This window comes from Littorina saxatilis, unplaced genomic scaffold, assembly GCF_037325665.1.
Source record: "Littorina saxatilis isolate snail1 unplaced genomic scaffold, US_GU_Lsax_2.0 scaffold_786, whole genome shotgun sequence".
NCBI lineage: Eukaryota > Metazoa > Mollusca > Gastropoda > Littorinimorpha > Littorinidae > Littorina > Littorina saxatilis.
In genome coordinates, this window is record NW_027129073.1 from 1,373 (window position 1) to 22,807 (window position 21,435).

Consider the following 21,435-nt stretch of genomic DNA (forward strand, 5'->3'; position numbering starts at 1 on the left):
AGCCACGGAAATAACCGAACATTGAAAAACCCACGGACATGTATTATGGAGAAAACTCGGGGATAACCGGATGTTTAGCATTACGTCAATATGCTAGGAATCCTATGACGTCATGACGTATCATACTTGCCTACGTAGATTGTATACATGTTCGAAAGTCTGACTGTTGTGAATTCGCGTGGTGAAGACTGCGGTAAATCTGTAGATGATAAGAGAACAAGGATTGTCTCAGAAGAAACGACTAAATGTTTCAGACCAGTAACATCATTTCAACATTGCACTATATAATGGACGTTCTATGTGACAGGAGAGTTTGCTGATTTTGTGTTAAACATTGGAGAGTAGAATCAGAGATAGGTCGCTTCAGATTGCAGCTTCTGGAAATTTGCAAGGTTTGTTGCCGGTTAAAGAACTGGATTTTACACGTAATGTATGTCATGTACAGTAAACAACAACAAAAACACACACAAAGCAAATGGCATTGTCTGTCGACTAGGCATACACGTCAGCCATTGTTGTTGCAGTTTTGAGTCAACATTGTACGTATTCTTCCGCAACAGGGTCCAATCGTCTGGGTTTCAAATGTTCTAAAAATAAATTCTAGTGTTGATTATTTTTTAGCCCTCTTTATTCTTACTTCGAATAATCCACGTGTGATTTTTGGGTTTAATCAAAGTAGTTCGTTCTAATTTCTCACTTGTCTAAAAATAATCAACTAGATTTAATCCACCCCTCGGTTGCATTGCAGGAGTTGTATAAATATGCGTAATTGTCAAATTTATCAGTAAAATGCAATTGAAATGATAGTCACATTTGTCTTGTAACTTATCTGGCAAATAAAGGCAGTGGTTTTGACAGAATATCGTCATCAACGCAGTTATAGCGGGCACCACAACAACACAGTAATATAGATTAAAAAACAAATGTAAAGCTTCGAACAACAACGACTCATTCTCGAAGCATTACAGAAACGTACGCTTTGTTTTGAGTTGCTCATTGTTTTATTTTATTTGTACAGCGTTCTAAATTTCACACTCGAGACATGATGACCAAAGGCAGGAATGTTTCTTGTTCACTTCCCAGTAAACTTCCGTAGGATTGTCTTGATTCTGTCATGTCTCTGTTCGCATCCGCAACGTTGAGATAACGCTTCTATTCTTTGTCCTGACGTCGTAGCCTACGGTAAGTCTGTTTGTGAAGCAATTGATACTCTCAAGTCCTCCTACCGCTCACCTTCTGTAACATGAAAGCAATCGAGTTTTGTTAGTTTTATTTCATTATTCCATATCACACACACACACACACGCACACACACACACACACACACACACACACACACACACACACACATACACACACACACACACACACACACACACACATTCTCACAGAGAGGACGACTTCTTGTAATCAATAATATTTTCTGAACTGAATCAAACGCCAAGCAGAAGAAAGGGGTCAACGGGAATATGTATTTTGATCTAACCTGCGAAGCTTACGTTGTCTCGGACAGCTCTCCTGCGTTTCTCTCAGGAACTGAGACCCAGGCGCGCTGCATCTTATCCAGTTGGGCAGTAAGACACTTGCACAAATCCTTGTCCTGGAGTGAATAGACACATACTCAATGTCAAAATTCACAAGATGCAATTTGTTTGGTTACAAGAAAGCTTATGGTGTTCATGCCAATGGTGCTTTTCTTTTGACGGAGACAAAACAAACTCAATCACACAAAGAAAGGAAACAGACACACACACTCACACACACACACACACACACACACACACACACACATACACATACACACACACACACACACACACACACATACACACGCACAGAGGAATTGTCACAGAGAGGACGACTTCTTATAATCTATCATATTTGCGACCTGACTCTTCTTCTTCTTGTCGTTCGCTGTTAGATCGTCAGTCCGGACTGCAGGGCGAAACGTGCTGTCCTCTCCAAGTCCTCTTTGGGGCCGTATAGCTTCTTTTGTAGCGCTGTCTCCTCTGGCCAGGTGGTGTCCCTCAGAGCACTGTGGTATGGACAAGCCTGCAGGATGTGCTCTGCTGTCTGATTCTTGCCACCAGGACATAGGGGGGAGGGAACTAGCTTCAGCTTTGTGGCCATATGACTGACTGACTGGCGACCTGACTCAAACGCCAAGCAGAAGAAAGGGGTCAACGGGAATAATTATGTATTTTGATCTAACCTGAGAAACTTACGTTGTCTCGGACAGCTCTCCTGCGTTTCTCTCAGGAACTGAGACCCAGACGCGCTGCGTCTTATCCAGTTGGGCAGTCAGACACTTGCAAAAATCCTAGTCCTGGAGTGAATAGACACATACTCAATGTCAACATTCACAAGATGCAATTTGTTTGGTTACATTTTACAAGCATGGTGTTTATGCCTATGGTGCTTTTCTTTTGACAGAGACAAAACAAACCCAATCACACGAAGAAAAGAAAAAGACACACACACACACATGCACACACACACACACATATACACACGCACACACACACACACACACACACACACACACACACACACATACTAGGTATGTTACAAAATGCGTGCGCAGCTCAATTTTTGACGTCATTGAAAATGGCCCCCCATTTTCTGATCACTCACACTGTCTCAGTTTTGGGGTCCTCTTTTCTATTCTTGTCCAAATTTACATCACATGGGCACCCTGTCGAAGACGTAGAGCACATTCTTGACTTTAAGATTGAGAAAGATGGCGAGTCCAACACTGTCGAGCTCGCCGGCCAGAATATCGGGCGAAGAAGACACAAAAGAGGTACTTTTATAAAGTAATTTATAGCCTTTGAACTCTTATGAGACCCCTCTGAACAGTTAGTTTGACTATTTTCCTGCTGTTTCCCAAAGTTTCAAGTCGATAAAGCGATGCGAAGTACCTTTTAACGGATGCGCCGCTTTGCGCCCGGATTGTCACCCATGTATTCACATCCAACATGGCGGTCGGTAAAGTTCGTCTGCTCTCAGTTTCATACTAACTTACTAAAAAAAAAAAATTAAAATTTTTTTAATATTTTTTTTTATAGTTGTTTAGATAGAGCTCTGAACCTTTCTTTTGATACCAAATTGAACAATATTGATAAACAAATGTGTGAGTTAAAGTTAAAGGCACAGTAAGCCTCCCGTAAACCATCACAGAGCTCCCCGAGCGTCTAAATACAGTACAAGCATACTTCCATTTGAACGCTCACCGAACGGGAACATCCTGGCTGCTTTCTGTCGAGCGTGAGACATTTTCCAAGAATTTATTTTCGTGGACTTGGCCCTGAAGAACAATGGCGCCTCGTTTTTGCGCTGGACCTAACTTTTAAAATCTAAATAATAAATTGACAGCTTGTTACACAAACATTCTTTAATCATAAAAGAATTCGTTTTTCATCAAGACAAGATCAGAACAATTCGAAGTTGTGAAAGTTTAAAAAAAGAAAAGCCCGGAAGCAGGGTCACGCAAGGGTCGTAGCAGACGACGGCCCGGTTTATCAGTGCAAATCGCCGTTCCTCTCAACAGTCAAAAGCCATCGCTAGAGTTCTTGTGAACCACAGCCGTTGTTTCGTGCATAAAAAACGTGCTATTGTAGATAAGCTCACGTCGAGTCGCATTCAAATGACTAACTATGACGACTGCATTGTGGAAAGGGGGAAAACTGGATCACACGGGTTCACGATGGCTCAGGGGTAAGATAAACCACGCAAAAATAAATTCTTTGAAAATTGTTCGCTCTTTACGTAGGGCACCTAGGATGTTCTCAATTGGTGAGTGTTTAAATGAAAGGGTGTTTGTACTGTGTGTAAAAGCCTGACCGTATCTGTGATGGTTTACGGGAGGCTTACTCTGCCTTTAATTTTAGCTGAAAAATGTCAAAAATGGTTTCAATTTATCCTCTTTGCCTCTATTACGAATTTTATTACTTTAAAAATTCATAACTCGGGCTACACTTATCCAATCTCAAAGTTATATATACCATTGGAATGCTGATTTTCTGTTCTTTCAAGTGATATAGCTCAAAATGTTAAATGAAAATTTTGAATTTTTGTGTAACATACCTACACATACACACACATACACACGCACGCAAGCACGCACACACACACACACACACACACACACACACACACATACACACACACACACACACACACACACACACACACACATGGCACACGCGAAGAGGCATTCTTACAGAGAGGACGACTTCTTATAATCTATTATATTTTGCGAACTGACGCAAACGTCCAGCAGAAGAACGGTGAAAAGAAGAGCGACAACGGAGGAGAAGAACTCATAACTCATAACTCATAACTCATAACTCATAACATTTTATTGATCCAACAAAGGAAATTAAATTGGTCATCAGCACATATAGGTCATTAATTAATAATTATAAAAGAATAAGAGAAGAAAATTCATAAAACCCATGATAAAAAAAATACCCTTTTTTCTTGCACACCTGACACACCGACACACCAACACACATGCATACATACCTACATACATACCTACATACATACATACATACATACATACATACATGCATACATTCCATGTTAAAGTGTAGTTAAGAACATCACAGTAATTATATCATTGTTTGGATTAACAGATAAGTTTTTATGTAAATGATGATAACAACAATCCATAATTAACGCTATTGCACTACCAAAGAAGAGACCAACCAAACACATAAAACAAGAAGATACTAGCGCCGTTGCGACGATCTGCTCACAACGTGGCAACTGTTTGTGAAACTCACCATGCTTGCTTCTATCCGGAGGAGATCGGACGCGTACTGCAATCACATGTAACCTTGTACTTTTTCAGGCCATAAATTACTTTTTAATTACTTCAAAAGTCAAGTTTACCACTAGTGTCAGTTTCATGTGTGGTCAAAGGGAGGTAATCGTTTTGTGTATTTGGCTTGTCATAAATTCTTTCCCTTGTTTTAAAATTGGGTGATTTCCCTTGGATATGTTCGTCAGCGCCATCTTTCGTTTTCAAACCGTTTTGGGAAATTTTATTCTGTTGCTTTTTGCTGCCATCACACAACCCTAACCAGGTATGTGTTTTGATTTGTGTGTAGTTTTAGTTATGAATATGTCAGGAATCTTTTTTGATTGATGTGCAGTTCTAGAATGTCCGAGATTTTGTGCAAACTTTGTTTTTTCATTCAGGGCTGATCAGAGATTTTATGAATGCGTAATGAGATCTGTTGAAGAATTTTGATTGCGAGTTTTTAGATTTTTTCAGACAGGCAAAAAGTGCGCGGTTGAGTTAGTCTAAATGCAGATAGACTGAAGAATAATTCTACGAAGTTTGAGTAAAATATTTAGAGATTTGTGGCTGGTATTGCATTTTTGGGATTTCGCGATCAGTTGTGACGTCATAGTTTTCGTCATTGGAATGCTATGTTTTGCATTGGAATAATCGTTAATTATTCTTTTTGAGTCACTTGAGGTGAATTTGACTAGGTGGATAGTGTGTATACTGTGGAGTTGTAGTCTGAGAACTAGTGTAAGAATTCCAGAGTATTTTGATTTTCTGTTTGACTGTGTTCTTTGTAAGATAAACAGTAAGTCTACAGAAGACAGTATTGGTAGATAGTTCAGTGTAGACTGAATGTTTTTTGCAAGCTTGAATTTTGCTTGTGACTGGTATCAGCAATTTTGTTGTCATGTCAGATAGTTTTACCATGTGTAGCTGTCTATTAAAAAACTGACAATGCTGTGATCAGAGTTAGGTTTTGTTGGAAGTGTTATTGGGCATGACAGTTTCAGTTGGAATTTTTAATACTTTGTAAAAGAGTATTGTAGCACTAGTGTCTCAGTACATTATTATAGAAATGTAACGTTTACATTTCATTTAGTCATAGTTGTTAGAAGTTAACAGTGTTATATTGTTGAGACTGGTTGTATAATTAAATTATTTATTGCTTGTTATGATTTGTGATGATTGTGATACTTATGGTTGTTATTTTTTTATGTTACAGGGTTGTGTGTCCTCCTTCCATCATTATATTTATTTTTTTCATTCGTGTAATTATTTTAGTTGCAATAGTTTGAACAATAAAAGAAAGAAAGAAAACTCTCACCCGGACTTATTTTTTATTTTTTGGTTGTTCACAAAGAATTTTCCAACATTACATTTTGGCGCCCAATAAGGGACTTGAGAGTATAGTATTTTCAGTTCAAACATATAGTATAGGATGGAAGGAGGAGGAGCCGGTGAGGGACCAGCTGAAGAGGCCGTTGAGGAGCAGCAAGGAGCTGGTGGCGGCTGTCAACCTGCACCTAATGCTGGTGGCGGCGAGGGCGGTAATGGTGGTGGCAACGCCGGTCATCAAGCGGATAACGCAGACAGTGGAGACAACGTTGGTGGGGATGCCAACAACGCTGCACCGACATTGACCATGCCGCAGATTCAGCAGTTGCTGAGTGGGCTGAGCGTGACTGTCAACTCAACACCACCAGGTCCTCGTGTGAAAGTGTTTTCAGGTGCTAATCCTCCAGCTCAAGGAGAGGTTACCTTTGTGGAATGGGAGGTGCAGGTAGAAAGGCTGATACAAGATGGCGGCCCTGACCTTGATAGGAGGGTGAGAAGCAGCGTGAATGGTGTAGCTTGGCAGCAGTGCACGGGCCTGACAAAGGCGAAGGACATTTTAGCACATCTCCGGACTTTGTTTGGGTCTACACAGTCTCCAGAGGACTTATATCACCAGTTCCTGGAAGCTACACTGCAGAGGAAAGAAGTTCCATCAGCGTTTCTGCTGAGGTTATGGAGTGAGCTTCATCAAGTTGACAAGCTCGCGCCCATGAAAGCAGAAGAGATTCAAAAAAAGCTGTATAGGGTCTTTATGAAGGGGGTGTCGGCAGCATATCCACTACTAGCATTGGAACTTCGCACGAAGTTTGGCCATCCAGGAACGGCAGCGCCGGAGTTCGTGGTGTTGGTGACCACAGTACGTCAATTGGAGGGGTCAAGTTCATCAACCAGCAAAGAAGCGCACAGCCACACTACTCAAGCGCAGAAGCCGTCAACAGCTGCTCTTAGTGAGGCCGACGTAGAGAAAATCATTTCTGGAGTGGTGGAACGTTTGCAGGGTTCTTCCAAGACTACGGCAGCAGCATCGTCACCCACCCCTGCCCAACCTCCTGTCCCTTCACATGATACTCCCAGAAATGCCCAACCTTTCCGTTTCACTCCCAAAGGGGCATGTTTCAGGTGTGGTCAGTTAGGTCACTACGTGAAAGACTGTCGTCGACCTCCGTTAAACGGAAACCAGTCACGATGAAGGGGCAAACCGTGGCTGAAGAGAAGAGACGCCCCTCATCAGCAGACTTGCCAAAGATAGAAGCTGCCATCGACGCGCTGGAGAACGGACATCTACAGCTGAAACCGGTTAGACTGCAAGCTAACACTTTATTGTGTGTTCAAGCAGGAGAACTAGTAGAGCTGAGAGGCCGAGTGTATGGAAGTGTTTCAGAAGATGTGATTGTACGTTCGCGAACAGTGGATTCGTTGCCGTCAGGTTTGAAAGTGGTGAAAAGTGAACTAACGAAACAACAAGACAACACGCTGTATGTTGTGGTGATGGTTCACAATGAGAGTAGACGGAACATAACTTTGGACTCTACTGTTGTGTTGGCCGAGTTTCAGGCAAAAGTGCCGTTAGAAGCAGTGGTGGGACCGTCATGTGAAGTGCCTGTGAACATTTTTGGTGAAGAATGCAGAGGACTTTTGGACTCTGGTTCACAAGTGACTCTCATTGGTGAAGGGTACTACCGGACTCATCTTTCGCATCTACCCTTGCAACAGTTGGATTCAGAGTTGAACGTGAAGGGTGCGGGAGATCAGGATGTGCCATATTTGGGTGTGGTAGTTGTGTCTATGATTCTTCCAGAATATGTGTTAGGCACTACTGATGCGGTTAAAGTAGCAGCACTTGTGGTGAGAGACAGTAATTTCTCGAAGCATGTGCCGGTGATTGTAGGAACCAATGCGTTTCATTCTGTGGGTGACAAAAGTGTTGACAAGAGTAAGCTTCGTTGTGAAGCGTTGTTTGCATTCAGCATGCAAACTAAGTCAGAAAATGGCAAGCTGGGATCAGCTCGTTTACGCACTGGTGACGTCACAATCCCAGCACACGGTTCAGTGAAAGTGAAAGTGTCAGCCAAAATACCCTTCCAGCGAAACAGGACACATGTACTTTTACAAGAGCCCACAGATTCTCCGTTGCAGGAGGGCTTGGGGGTCGTTGCAATGAAAACGTCAGTTGATCAGTTGCATAACGTTCACATTGAAATGTGTAACTTTTCTGATGAAGATGTTGTGCTTTCAAAGAAGCAAATTGTTGCTGATGTTTTTGTGATTCATGCTGAATATGATGTTGTCAAAGTGATGGATGAGTTGCACAGTGCACAGAGTTAAAGTGTGACTGTGAATGATGGTGTGTCAAAACCTGATGATGCTGCCTCTGAGATCAAATTCAAGTTTGGTGAAGAGACATCACTTGAATGGCAAGAACATTTTAGTAAGCGACTGCAGTCGTTTAGTGATGTTTTCATCAGGCATGAGTATGATCTTGGATTCACAGAAGCGGTTTTGCATGACGTTGAGTTAGAGCCAGGACCTTGCATACGAGAACGACCGAGGCCTATTTCCCCTCAGGATTTGGATGATCTAAAAAAACATATCCAAGAGCTGTTAGATTCCAAAATTATCTCCCCTGCGCTGTCCCCGTATGCAAGTCCTGTGGTTCTGATTCGAAAGAAAAATGGTGCATTGCGCATGTGTGTTGACTATAGAAAAGTCAACTTGAGAACTGTCAAGGACAGTTACTCGATTCCCAAAATAGAAGATCTGTTCCTTACATTGTCTGGAAGCAAGTTTTTTTCCTCAATGGATCTGAGTAAGGCCTATTACCAGGTAGGGATGACAGAGCGCGCAAAGCAGATCTCTACGTTCTGTACGCCAGTAGGCTACTATAGTTTTGAGCGTATGGCCATGGGAATGACTGGAAGTCCGTCTACTTTTCAGAGGTTAATGGACAAGGTGTTTGAGGACATGAATCTCTGTGAACTCATTGTTTTTCTGGACGATATTTTAGTTCATGGTAAAACACTGTCTGAACTAGAAGAGAACACTCTGTTAGCTCTGGAACGCCTTCGTAGGTACAATCTGAAGCTTGATCCTGAAAAATGTGTGTTCGGAACTACTAGTGTAAAACATTTGGGTTACGTGATCTCAGCTCAGGGCATAAAACCAGATTCAGCAAAACTTGAAGCACTCACAAAATGGCCTGTTCCTAAAACTGTTAAGGAAGTGAAATCATTCATAGGATTTGCATCCTATTACCGTCGTTTTGTTCCACACTTTGCAGAGCTTGCCCGGCCATTGAATGATTTGACGAGAGGGTATGTTCCTTCCAAGGGCAAAGGCAGAGGGCAGAAAAAATCGGGTACTTTGACTCTTTCGTCAGACATTTCTCATCTTTGGGGTGATAGGGAACAGAAGGCTTTTGATCAGATGATTCAGGTGTTGACTACTGATACTGTGGTTATTTTTGCAGACAAGACGAAACCTTTTGTGATGCACTGTGATGCCTCTGGAATAGGGTTAGGGGCAGTTTTGTATCAGGAACATGAAGGTCAGTTGAAAGTTGTCGCCTATGCTAGTCGAGGGCTAAGCAAGTCAGAAGCAAACTATCCTGCACACAAAAGAGAATTTCTAGCCTTGAAGTGGGCGTTGACTGAGAAATTCCATGATTATGTGTTTGGTTGTCATGTCACCATTGTCACGGACAATAATCCTCTCTGTTATATTCTGGGCAATGCCAAATTAGATGCTACTAGCCATAGATGGTTATCGGCTTTGTCCGTATATGATTTCGACCTGAAATATCGCAAAGGTTCTAGTCACATTGATGCTGACAGTCTGTCGCGACAGAATGTTGATCCGTTACTCGAAGATGCTGAGTATCAGAAATTGTTAGATCAGACTCAGTTTTTGAGAGAGAAAGCCCAGAAGTTTGAGGAGGAAGCCACAGAAGATACTCTAGTTTGTGCATTGTTACAGTCCAAAGGGGTGACTGTAGGTTGTTTCCAGCAGACAGTGGATAGCAAGAATGATGTTGGTTTTCTTCCAGCTGTAGAATCCATAGTGAAAGATCCTAGTTATTTGAGTGATGACATTTTGGATCCTGGGGATATTGGGCGGGATACCATTTCTGAACAAGAGTGGCGAAGGCATCAGTCGGCGGATTCAGCGATTGCTTTTGTAGTGAAGTGGATACAGCAAAGGAAGAGAGAGGATTGGGGTAGACTAGGAATCAGAGATCCTGAAATCAGAGCCTATCTCAGAGACCAAGACAAACTGCAGTTGAAGAATGGTGTGTTGTACCGTACTGTCAAGAATGAGGATGAGAAGATAGTATGGCAGTTGGTTGTTCCAAAATCTCATAGACAGGAAGCAATGAAAGGAGTGCACGAAGATCTTTTTCATGTACATTATGAAGGAGCACTGCGTCAGGCAAGGTTGCGTTTCTTTTGGCCTTATATGGCTCGAGACATTCAGAGAAAAATTGCAAATTGTCGACGTTGTATTCAGAGAGGAGCACTGAAACAAAAAGCACCTATGCAGACTATAGAGACAACTTATCCGTTGGAATTGTTGTCCATAGACTACCTGACCATAGAGGAAGAGGGACGGAAAGTAAACATATTGGTCGTATGGATCATTTCACTAAATTTGCTCAGGCTATAGTAACTAAGGATCAAACTGCTAAGTGTGTGGCTAAGGCACTGTGGGAAGATTTCTTTTTGCTGTATGGTTTTCCGAGCAGAATTTTGTCTGACCAAGGAAGAGATTTTGAGTCAAATCTCATCAGAGAAATCTGTAGCATAGCTGGAATCAAGAAATGTCGGACGACTCCATATCATCCGCAAGGAAATCCAGTAGAAAGATGGAACAGAAGTCTCATTTCTATGTTGAGAAGTCTTGAAACTGAAAAGAAAAAGAACTGGAGAAAACACTTGAAAGCAATAGTACATGCGTACAACTGCAGGATTCATGAGTCCAGTGGGTACTGTCCCCACTATTTGTTTTTTGGTCGACACCCTAGACTGCCAATTGATCTAGCATTTGGTATAGAAGTGGGTGGACATCAAACAGAAAGTCCACGGATGTACATTCAGAAACTAAAGAAAAGTCTGCAGACAGCTTATGCTAAAGCTAGAGAGACTATGGATGCTAGTGCTCAGAAAAACAAGAGGCGCTATGATGCCAGTGCACATGCGGCCGAGTTAGAAATCGGTGATAGATGTTTAGTCAGGAGAGTTGGTACTCAAATCCGGTCTAAAGTTGATGATAGGTGGGAGTCGCAAGTGTACAAAGTAGTGTCCAAGAAGTCTGGGGTTCCAGTGTACACAGTAAAGACGGAAGATGGAACCGGGTCTACTAGAACATTACACAGAAATCTGTTGTTACCGATTGGAGCGGTTGATCTGGAACCAGAACCAGAGGTTCCAGAGGTGAAAATCTCCAAGGAGAGTGCACCTAGGCCTGTGCCTAGACCTAGACCCCGTAAAAAGAAACTGTTTGACAGAAAGCCAGTGCAAGAGGAAGAAGTTGAAGAAAGAGAAGATGAAGGTGATGTCGTGATTCGTTTTGAGCGAAGATTAGACAGTAGACTGGATGCAGAAGCTCCAGAGTTTGAGCCTCAGGTTGTGCAACCTGTGAAGAAGAAGAAGCAGAACCACCAGGTGGTGGTGATAGAGATATTGAAGCAAATGTCTCAGAAAGTGTAGAAGATGTGGTTGAAGAAGTAGTTCTACCACCAGAAGATGTGGAAGAAGATATACTTCATGTAGATTCTGAAATAGAGCAGTCAGAAAGTGAAGCTGAGGTAGAAGATGTAGAAGAAGGCTCAGATGAGTCAGAGAATGTTGGGAATTCCAGTGGTGGAATTGAAGAAGAAGTTGTAGAAGAGACAGACTCGGATGAGACAGATGAGGCAGAAAAGAGAGAAAAGAAAGCACCAGATCGAAAAGAGTCTGGAGATGAGATTCGCCGGTCTAGGTATGGTAGACCAATAAAGCCGCCTGATCGTCTCACGCTTCTTCATGAAGTGCAGAAGTCAAATGGTTTGGAGGAAGTTATGACTTTTTTCATACTCAGTCTCAGAAAAATGTGTGACGAATGGCTACAACAGAGCGCATTGAAATGAAGAAAATGTGTTTTCCTTGTATTTTCTGGATTTTTTTGCAAAATATATTGTATTTTGTGGATAGCGGTTGCTAACGCCAGAGGTTAGTTTTTTATGCACCATAGCTTATATGAGTGTAAACAGTTGGTCAAGGGAACTTGACTGTAATTGAAAAGATGTAGCACTTTTTACAAAAGTGGGTTGGCAGCTGTTAAAACTTTTTCATGGGTGTAGTTACTTTTCTGTATTGCGATTGTTGAATTCTTTAACATGATTATGTTTGACTATTGTATGTGTCAGGTGTAAATGTTCAAATTAGTAATTTGAAATTTTTTTTAGGAGGGGAATGTGTAACCTTGTACTTTTTCAGGCCATAAATTACTTTTTATTTACTTCAAAAGTCAAGTTTACCACTAGTTTCAGTTTCATGTGTGGTCAAAGGGAGGTAATCGTTTTGTGTATTTGGCTTGTCATAAATTCTTTCCCTTGTTTTAAAATTGGGTGATTTCCCTTGAATATGTTCGTCAGCGCCATCTTTCGTTTTCAAACCGTTTTGGGAAATTTTCTTCTGTTACTTTTTGCTGCCATCACACAACCCTAACCAGGTATGTGTTTTGATTTGTGTGTAGTTTTAGTTATGAATATGTCAGGAATCTTTTTTGATTGATGTGCAGTTCTAGAATGTCCGAGATTTTGTGCAAACTTTGTTTTTTTCATTCAGGGCTGATCAGAGATTTTATGAATGCGTAATGAGATCTGTTGAAGAATTTTGATTGCGAGTTTTTAGATTCTTTCAGACAGGCAAAAAGTGCGCGGTTGAGTTAGTCTAAATACAGATAGACTGAAGAATATTTCTACGAAGTTTGAGTAAAATATTTAGAGATTTGTGGCTGATATTGCATTTTTGGGATTTCGCGATCAGTTGTGACGTCATAGTTTTCGTCATTGGAATGCTATGTTTTGCCTTGGAATAATCGTTAATTATTCTTTTTGGGTCACTTGAGGTGAATTTAACTAGGTGGATAGTGTGTATACTGTGGAGTTGTAGTCTGAGAACTAGTGTAAGAATTCCAGAGTATTTTGATTTTCTGTTTGACTGTGTTCTTTGTAAGATAAACAGTAAGTCTACAGTATTGGTAGATAGTTCAGTGTAGACTGAATGTTTTGGCAAGCTTGAATTTTGCTTGTGACTGGTATCAGCAATTTTGTTGTCATGTCAGATAGTTTTACCATGTGTAGCTGTCTATTAAAAGAACTGACAATGCTGTGATCAGAGTTAGGTTTTGTTGGAAGTGTTATTGGGCATGACAGCTTCAGTTGGAATTTTTAATACTTTGTAAAAGAGTATTGTAGCACTAGTGTCTTAGTACATTATTATAGAAATGTAACGTTTACATTTCATGTAGTCATAGTTGTTAGAAGTTTACAGTGTTATATTGTTGAGACTGGTTGGATAATTAAATTATTTATTTCTTGTTATGATTTGTGATGATTGTGATACTTATGGTTGTTATTTTTTTTCTTATGTGACAGGGTTGTGTGTCCTCCTTCCATCATTATATTTATTTTTTTCAGTTGTGTAATTAATTTAGTTGCAATAGTTTGAACAATAAAAGAAAGAAAGAAAACTCTCACCCGGACTTATTTTTTATTTTTTGGTTGTTCACAAAGAATTTTCCAACATTACACACAGAAGGTGCTTTGGAAATTCCTTGAATGCAAAACAAATAAGCAGACATCTGCAGAACCACCGCGGGCCGGATTTATGACAATGCGTCATCATCACGAGTGACGTCAAGCTGTTTCGACATTTGTTTGTAGATTACGTCACTCCACTGACTAGAGGAAATCATACCGCTGTGCTATCGCAGGTCTTCTTGCCAGCAATAATCCAGAATTGGCCCAGTGTTGCCTGTTGGTGTGCCAGCAAAAACCCATCTATAATTGCCAGCAAAACGCCACCGATGGCCCAATGCTGGCAAACCAGCTCTGGGCCACCAATGGCGTACCAACAGGGGGCCAACTAAGGAATTTTACTGGCCGACAATATTACTGGAATGCCAGAGATGGGCCAGTAATGGCAAGCCATAACTGGGCCTTTGTTGGAAAACCATTATTGGCCCAGTATTGGTTTTTTATGGCCAGCTTTACCAAACTTGCCAGCAAAAAACCAGCAGTGGCCCAGTTCTGGCATGTTTATTGGGCTATTGCTTGATAACTCTCAAATGTGTGTGTGTGTGTGTGTGTATGTGTGTGTGTGGTGTGAGTGTGTGTGTATGTGTGTATGTGTGGTGTATGTATGTGTGTGTATGTGTGTGTGTGTATGCATGTGTGTGTGTGTGGTGTGTGTGTGTGTGTGTGTGTGTGTGTGTGTGTGTGTGAACAAGGGTAGACGAGGGCGGGGGAGGGGCACTGAGGGCACTAGTAATAAATATGTATTATTGTGTATGTATTTGTAGTGCGATTCAGAGAAAACTATTGAACAGATCTTCATGAAACTTACCCCTTCCCACGGATTCAAAAATATAGATCACAAGTCCAGTGCTCTACTAACTGACCTACCGGGCTCCCAAATGATGTTTTCATCATTTTTGTTAGTCAAGATATGGGGGTGGGGGTGGTGCAGGTATAATTGTGGAGCAAGCAATAAGGTAGCACCTTTTATATTTTCTTAGGTATTGTAACAGCATAAAGTGAACTTAGCTGTGTTTAAATTTAGCCAATTGGTTATGATTTAAGCTGACATTTTTGTGTAATAACGTTTTTACCATAAATGACTGATAATTTTATGTGTCGCCTTTGACAAACCTCCATAATTTTTTTAAATGCACATTGATAAGTATGGTATTATGATAAAGTGATACTCTTCATTCATTTATCTACACAAAGTAATGTTTTATTTATCATTTTAAAGAGTACATATTGCTTAGAGTAACCTGTGCACAAAATGTGTAATAAATCTCACCAGCGATTTTTTTTGTAGAGGGGGGGGGGGGGGTTGGGGGTGGGGGCGGGGACACATGCCCCCGATCAGTCTCTCTCGGGCGCTTCGCGATCTCGATCTACACTTGAATTCTAAGTATATCCCCCTTCCATACTGACTGATCCAACATGGTGTGTGTGTGTGTGCGTGTGTCTGTGTGTGTCTGTGTCTGTGTGTGTGTCTGTCTGTGTCTGTCTGTGTCTGTGTCTGTGTGTGGGTGGGTGTCTGTGCGCGTGCGTGTGTCCCACGGTGAATGAGCCTGTGTTTGTGTAGTGCGATTCCGAGAAACCTGCTGGACATATCTTTATGAAACTTTGCACACAAGCTTTCTGACCCCACTACCCCTTCACCCTGAATCAAACACATGGATCACAAGTCCAGTGCTCCACCAAGTGGCCTACTGGGCTCCCAGATGATTGTTCTAGGCGTCCCCGAGGACGCCTAGTAATTGGGATCACGTAAGCGTTGCCTGTGGACAGGATAACTCTGCGGTTGCCTATGGGACACTGCCACATTTACGTCTTGAGTTACTGCCCTTACTACTATCAAATCGAAACTTCGTCGATAGAGACATCACCTAGGCCAGGGGTGTTCTCTATCGACGGAGTTTCGGGCTGTTGTGCGTGCATAGTACCCGCGTCGGACACGGAGCCGTCTTGGAGCCTCTACTTTTGTTTGTTTGTTGAGACATCGCCTGCAAAAACTCCAGATACATTATTGTGTGATTCTAGGCGTCCCCGAATTGTTGTTGTTGTTGCCATAGTTTACGTTTAGAGCTACTGCCCATCGATACGCCGAGGCCATGCAAAGGATTCTTTTAAGGCCAGGGGGTACACACGTCTGAAGTCAAAAATCGTGTTGTGTGTTCAAGTGGTCAGTTTTGAGATTTTGACATATTTATACCAAATAATCCTTTCTAATTCAGGTTCAACCGATGTTTTTCACATAAAACACTTATTTTATGCAAAATAAAGGTGTTTCAAAACCAACTGTGTCAAGAATTTATTTTCATTGTGTGTTGAAATGCCAAAAATGCATTTGTTTGACTGTTAGTTACGCCAAATTCTCCCAACCCCGTTCCGACATGACACATACCGTTGGAGAGCTTGTGATTGGCCTAGATCGGTCACGTGACCAACTTTCACCTCGCTACGCTAACTTCCAGCATTTTGGAAATTGGTCATTGCTGTCCGAAGTTCATCGAAAATATCGGAAAACATGGATACAAACGCTCAAGATTTGCAAGATTTAGTGCCAGACAGGACTCCGCTTGGTCGGGGAAAACGTTCACGCAAGCAGCAGTGCAAAGAAGCAGCCAAGGCTCGCTGGCAAGCGAAAAATGCTGACGAGAACACGATCGGCGAATACCATTTTGGCATTTTTGCAAGTGGAGATGCTGATATCTCGAACGATCTGCTTGCTGATGACAACAATGGAATTGTACCAGCTGAACAACCGTGTACTGCCAGACGAAAACTGGATGTTATGAAAGACTACGTTGCTGCAGCTGACGAAACGGACAGTGACAAAGAGCGGTGCTTCATTGAGTTGAAAACTTTGAAGTCTCTGTTTTGGGCGGTCGCTTGTGACGAGTGCGGTGGAACCCTGTGGCCTGTCGGGGTGCTTTGGAGTTTGGTGACAAGATGGGATATTCAAGAGAAATAAGACTGGCTTGTGAGGTATGTAAACTCATTTTATAATTACTATTTTTTTTGTATTGTGTTATTTTGCCTTGTTAGTTATTACCAGCTCTCCCAAACTGAGTCTCTCTCTCTTGGAATTTTTGTGATTGAGTTTCAGTTGTCACTGTCAGTGTGGGGGCCGGGGAAAAACTACATAATCTGAAAGCTGTAAGCCCTGATGATAATAGTATTACAAAGGAAATGTATGTAGAGGTTACATGCCGAGTCTCAGTGATTATTAAAAATAATGGTCGAAGTTAGCGGATCATGAAAAATGCGAGCTTTAGCGAGCTTTTTCATGACCGCGAACTGAGACCATTATTTTTTTATAATCACTGAGACGAGGTGTGTAACCTCTTTATTCCTCCTTTCTTCAGTTATTCAAAGAAAAGAGGTTTTTTTTGCGAAAGTTTGATCCGCGAATCCTATTCACTCAACCAGTCAACCTGCGCAGGCGATCGATTAATGCGCGGTTGTTTAGTTCCGTGCAAATCATTCCATTCTGTTAACACTTCTTGTCAGTTTTCCTATTTTGGACTAAAATCAAGTACACAGATATGCTGTTATTCTGCTGTGGCGGCAAAGGCAGATATTGTGTGTTCTGTATATGTTTTGGTATCGCTTAGGATAATGTTCTTTCGTCAAATGGGACTAGCAGACGAACTTTTGCACCCGTGTTCCAACGTTAAAAACTGTATGAAGTTCAGTTTTCTGGGGAAATAGTGTATGAAACCGCTTTATGTTGTTTAAATTGATGAGATGTGTGCATTTGGTTGCGTGTGATCTGTTTATTAAATGAAATATTGTTGAAAACTGACCGTCGGATTGCAGTCTGTTGTCGAAGAAACTGAGTGAAAAGAAGGGGAAATACTCTTGTCGCTAGACAAAGTATGCGTTACTTGCCTTGGGAATTTGCTTGTGATGAACGTTCGTGCACAGCAGACCTAGATTCAGAAAACAACCGAACTCATGGATTTTACATGGAGATTCATGTGTTCAGGCCTGTAGTTGTTAATTTAAATGCGGTATGTTTGTATTGTTTGCTCCAGAGATGTATACTTCGTACATTAGAGCGTTCGGAACTTTTCAGTCGCAAAAAGTAGTACCGAAACAAAACAACTTCTCAACCCATTGCACTATCGAGGATTCAGGCTGTTGCTGGGTCGTTATTTGTTTGGTTGCTGGGTCATTATCGAAAAATAACTACCCCTACAAGTTTACAGAGGTAAAGAAGCAGAGGGGGGGAATAATAGTGATTATTATCAGTGCTCTTTTTCTCTCCCACTCTCTCTTTCTCTCTCTCAAACTCTCTCTTGCTCTCTAGCTTTTTTGTTGTTTGTTACTAATCTTTTTTGTTGTTTTTGTATTTACCAGGATTGCACCTTCACAAAGCAGCAGTATTCATGTAGCCGACTTGATGGGAGCAACAACATCACTATGGGGTTTGACGTCAACAACTCCATTGTCATGTGCTTCAACGAGTTAGGATGTGGCGAGGCAGCTCTTCGGAAGTTCTCTGCCATCATGTCGATTCCAGGATTGTCGCACAACACCTATCGGCGTATCTCCAAGAAGGTGGGTGGTGCACACAGAGAGGTGACTGCAAATGTCTTGCAGGCAGCTGTTCAAGCTGTGCATGATGCCAATGCACATGGCGACCCGGACTTTGACAACGGTGACAACAGTGACGAAGGTGGTGACGCAGAGTGTGCAGCTAATGATGGTGACAGCAGCGACTCTGCAAATGTTGACAGTGACGACGACAGTAGTCATAGTGGCTCTACTGCTAGCACAGCAAGAAGAGACAGTGATGATGAAGGTGAGGGTCGGCATTGATGGTTACATCGGTCACGAACATTTGCCAACAACTGTTGTTGGACATGCTGTTGAAATAGAATATTTTTTCGACATGATTAATGGACACACTAACCCCGCTTACTTGCCTGCTAATGTTGTCAGTGACCAAGGCTTTCATTTGACTAATCTAGAAGAGGGATTGCATCAGGCTTTTGCTGTGTCAAACTACATCCTTGCAACATTTCAGGAATCGACCATTGCCATTCACGGTAACCTGGATAGTCAGTGTTTTTATTTGTTTGATTCCCATGAAAGAAACAGAAATGGCGATCATTCTTCAGGTGGTGCTGCTGTTTTGATGTCATTTGATTCTTTTGCAGATTTGACTGTTTTTCTAGAAACACATTATCAATGCTTTTACCAATTAACACCTGTTCATTTTTCTCCAAGTTCTATCCAAACTTCTGCTAGTCAGTGTGGACAGAACAAGCTTGGTTCATTCAAACCAGGTCATTCCAGTATGCCAACAGATTTTTGTACTCCAAATCCAGTCAGTACTGCTAGTACTATTAGTGACACTGACAGAGATCAAAAAGAAAAAACAAATCAGCGCAAATGTACCACTTCATCTAAGACTCCTTTGAACATGAAAGGGAAATGTGCCACTGACAGTGACAATGTTGGGATTGAATTGAACCCACAACAGCCTAATTCTTTGTCAGACATTTTTGTTGAACAGGAAAGTATGTCTGTGTTTAACAATGGGCGGAACATGGAAGAAGCTTTTCTACATGCAAATAGTACTTACACTGAATTGAACATACAGGATGTTTGTGAACTTGAACAAAGTTATTTTCCTGGCTTGAGTATGGAGGACATTTCGGAACATATCTCACTTGAACACGCTTATTTCCCTGAGTCACGCACCAGTCATTCATGTGGAAATGTTTCTATGATACACACAGCAACAGCTGAAAATGAAATTGATGCTGATGACAACTGTCATGCTCGTGCTGATGATGACATCAACCTTGGACTTGAACCTGAACACAATTTTTGTTTTTCGCAAAGAGCACATGCTATCAGGGATGTCGTTAGGTGTCGGACATCGGACATTTATTGATGAAAATCCCCAAATGTCCGATTCACATTACTGCATGTCGGTCAGATGTCCTATCGTTTTAGCCTGAGCGTGGTCATTGTCCGATATGTACTCCATTCCTTCGGACAGCGCGATATTCGTTAATATTCATTTCAAGATACAAATCTTCTAAAAGACCGAACGCTCTCGTGTTCAGCTGACACTGAAGTTGCCAGTGCCGCGTGCGGATCTTTTCTTTTGTCGGGAATTCCCGAACCGTTTGCGGTATGCGCCGTTTGGGTATTTATAACCGTCTCGGTGCAGCGCACTGATCTAAAAATAGTGGATTATTTTTAGAATAGATCAGTGCATGCTACAGGAGTACGGGAGACAACTCCAGCGGCTCTGAAGTTGTTCATGTTGGTTTCTTTTTTGTGGTTTCTTTGAAACAAAACAAATACAACATTATACGCACACTGTGTTGATGTATTTACTATATTATGTGTGTGTTCTACAGCGCGCGCGCATGGGTGTGTGTGTGTGCGTGTGTGTGTGGGCGCATGACTTTGGAACAATTCCATGGAATGTTATAAGCTGTTTGGCGCAAATTCATAATGTCCTATGAAACTTTCTGAAAGCGGTCAAATGTCCTATTGATGCTGAAGAACTCAGGACATTTGTCCTATAGGTATGAATTTGTAGCAACATCCCTGTGCTATTGAAGCAACTGTAAATGTTTCATCAAGACTGCCTGTCCATGATTTCATCAATGTTGAACACTCTTTTTCACAGAAAGACAGACGAAAGCGACGCCGTGTTTCCAAAACTAAAACTACAAATGTTTCTCTTGACAGTGCCAACTCGCATGTCCATGATTTCATCAATGTTGAACACTGGTATTTTTCACAGAAATGGATGGCGCAGACTAACATGAAAATGTGCTAGAAAAATAATGTAAAATGTTTAAATATAATCTAATGTCAGTTGTGGGCAAACACTTAACCAAAGTTAAAACATGACCTCAAAAATGGGGTAATATGCAAAAACTTAAAAAATATATCAATATGTGATGTCATGTTTAAAGCTGTCTGCAAGCAGATTTCTACACCTTCTCGTGTCATGGCCTATCCGATTCCTTATATCTCAAAGTGTCTTCCACTTAATTTTCAGCCCCCTAGAGCAAGTCATTTGGCTGCAATCAAAGGAAACAACAAAAGCAACGAAAAAGTTTTTATTTTACTGCGTTTTAGTGAAACATGCAGCCAATAAACACATATTCACTTGCAAAATTATACAACAAACTGTATCAATACATGTTTGTCACATTGCATTCCAAAAAAATTATCTACGATACCAAACCTAGAAAATAAACTGTACTTACATGTATGCGCGTCTATCTAACCGCACCTGGGATAACTGCAGTGAGTCGTCAAAAATAGTGTTTTTTCTGTGCGTTTTTTGCAAATAATGCAATAACAGCACACACATTTGCTTGCAGAATTAAACAACAAATTTCACTGATAGTGATACATGTTAGTCATTTTGCATCCAAAAAGAATGATCTACGACTCCAAACTTTGAAATATAAACTGCACTTATATTAAAATATTCTGTCAACACGTACTTCAGTTTAAGGCCTAAGTACTTAAGCATTTA

At 41.3% G+C, this 21,435-nt stretch overlaps 2 protein-coding genes and 1 long non-coding RNA gene across 3 annotated transcripts; 2 read left to right on the plus strand and 1 right to left on the minus strand.

The window, feature by feature from the left end:
• Positions 1-984: 984 nt before the first annotated feature.
• LOC138957350 (uncharacterized) lies at positions 985-2,487 on the minus strand. Its single transcript, XR_011453002.1, has 3 exons — positions 2,226-2,487; positions 1,487-1,600; positions 985-1,236 (listed from the first exon to the last, which is right to left on the minus strand). It is a non-coding gene; the product is annotated as an uncharacterized lncRNA (long non-coding RNA).
• Positions 2,488-4,925: 2,438 nt separating this feature from the next.
• LOC138957349 (modulator of apoptosis 1-like) lies at positions 4,926-8,307 on the plus strand. The gene is made up of 2 exons (XM_070328475.1): positions 4,926-5,093; positions 6,024-8,307. Exon 2 carries the CDS (start codon positions 6,240-6,242, stop codon positions 7,323-7,325), a length of 1,086 nt encoding a protein of 361 aa, XP_070184576.1. The 5' UTR covers positions 4,926-5,093; positions 6,024-6,239; the 3' UTR covers positions 7,326-8,307.
• Positions 8,308-16,601: 8,294 nt separating this feature from the next.
• On the plus strand, positions 16,602-18,782 carry LOC138957348 (uncharacterized). Its single transcript, XM_070328474.1, has 2 exons — positions 16,602-16,898; positions 18,276-18,782. The coding sequence occupies exons 1-2, from the start codon at positions 16,863-16,865 to the stop codon at positions 18,735-18,737; spliced, it is 498 nt and encodes a 165-aa protein (XP_070184575.1). The 5' UTR covers positions 16,602-16,862; the 3' UTR covers positions 18,738-18,782.
• Positions 18,783-21,435: the final 2,653 nt, after the last annotated feature.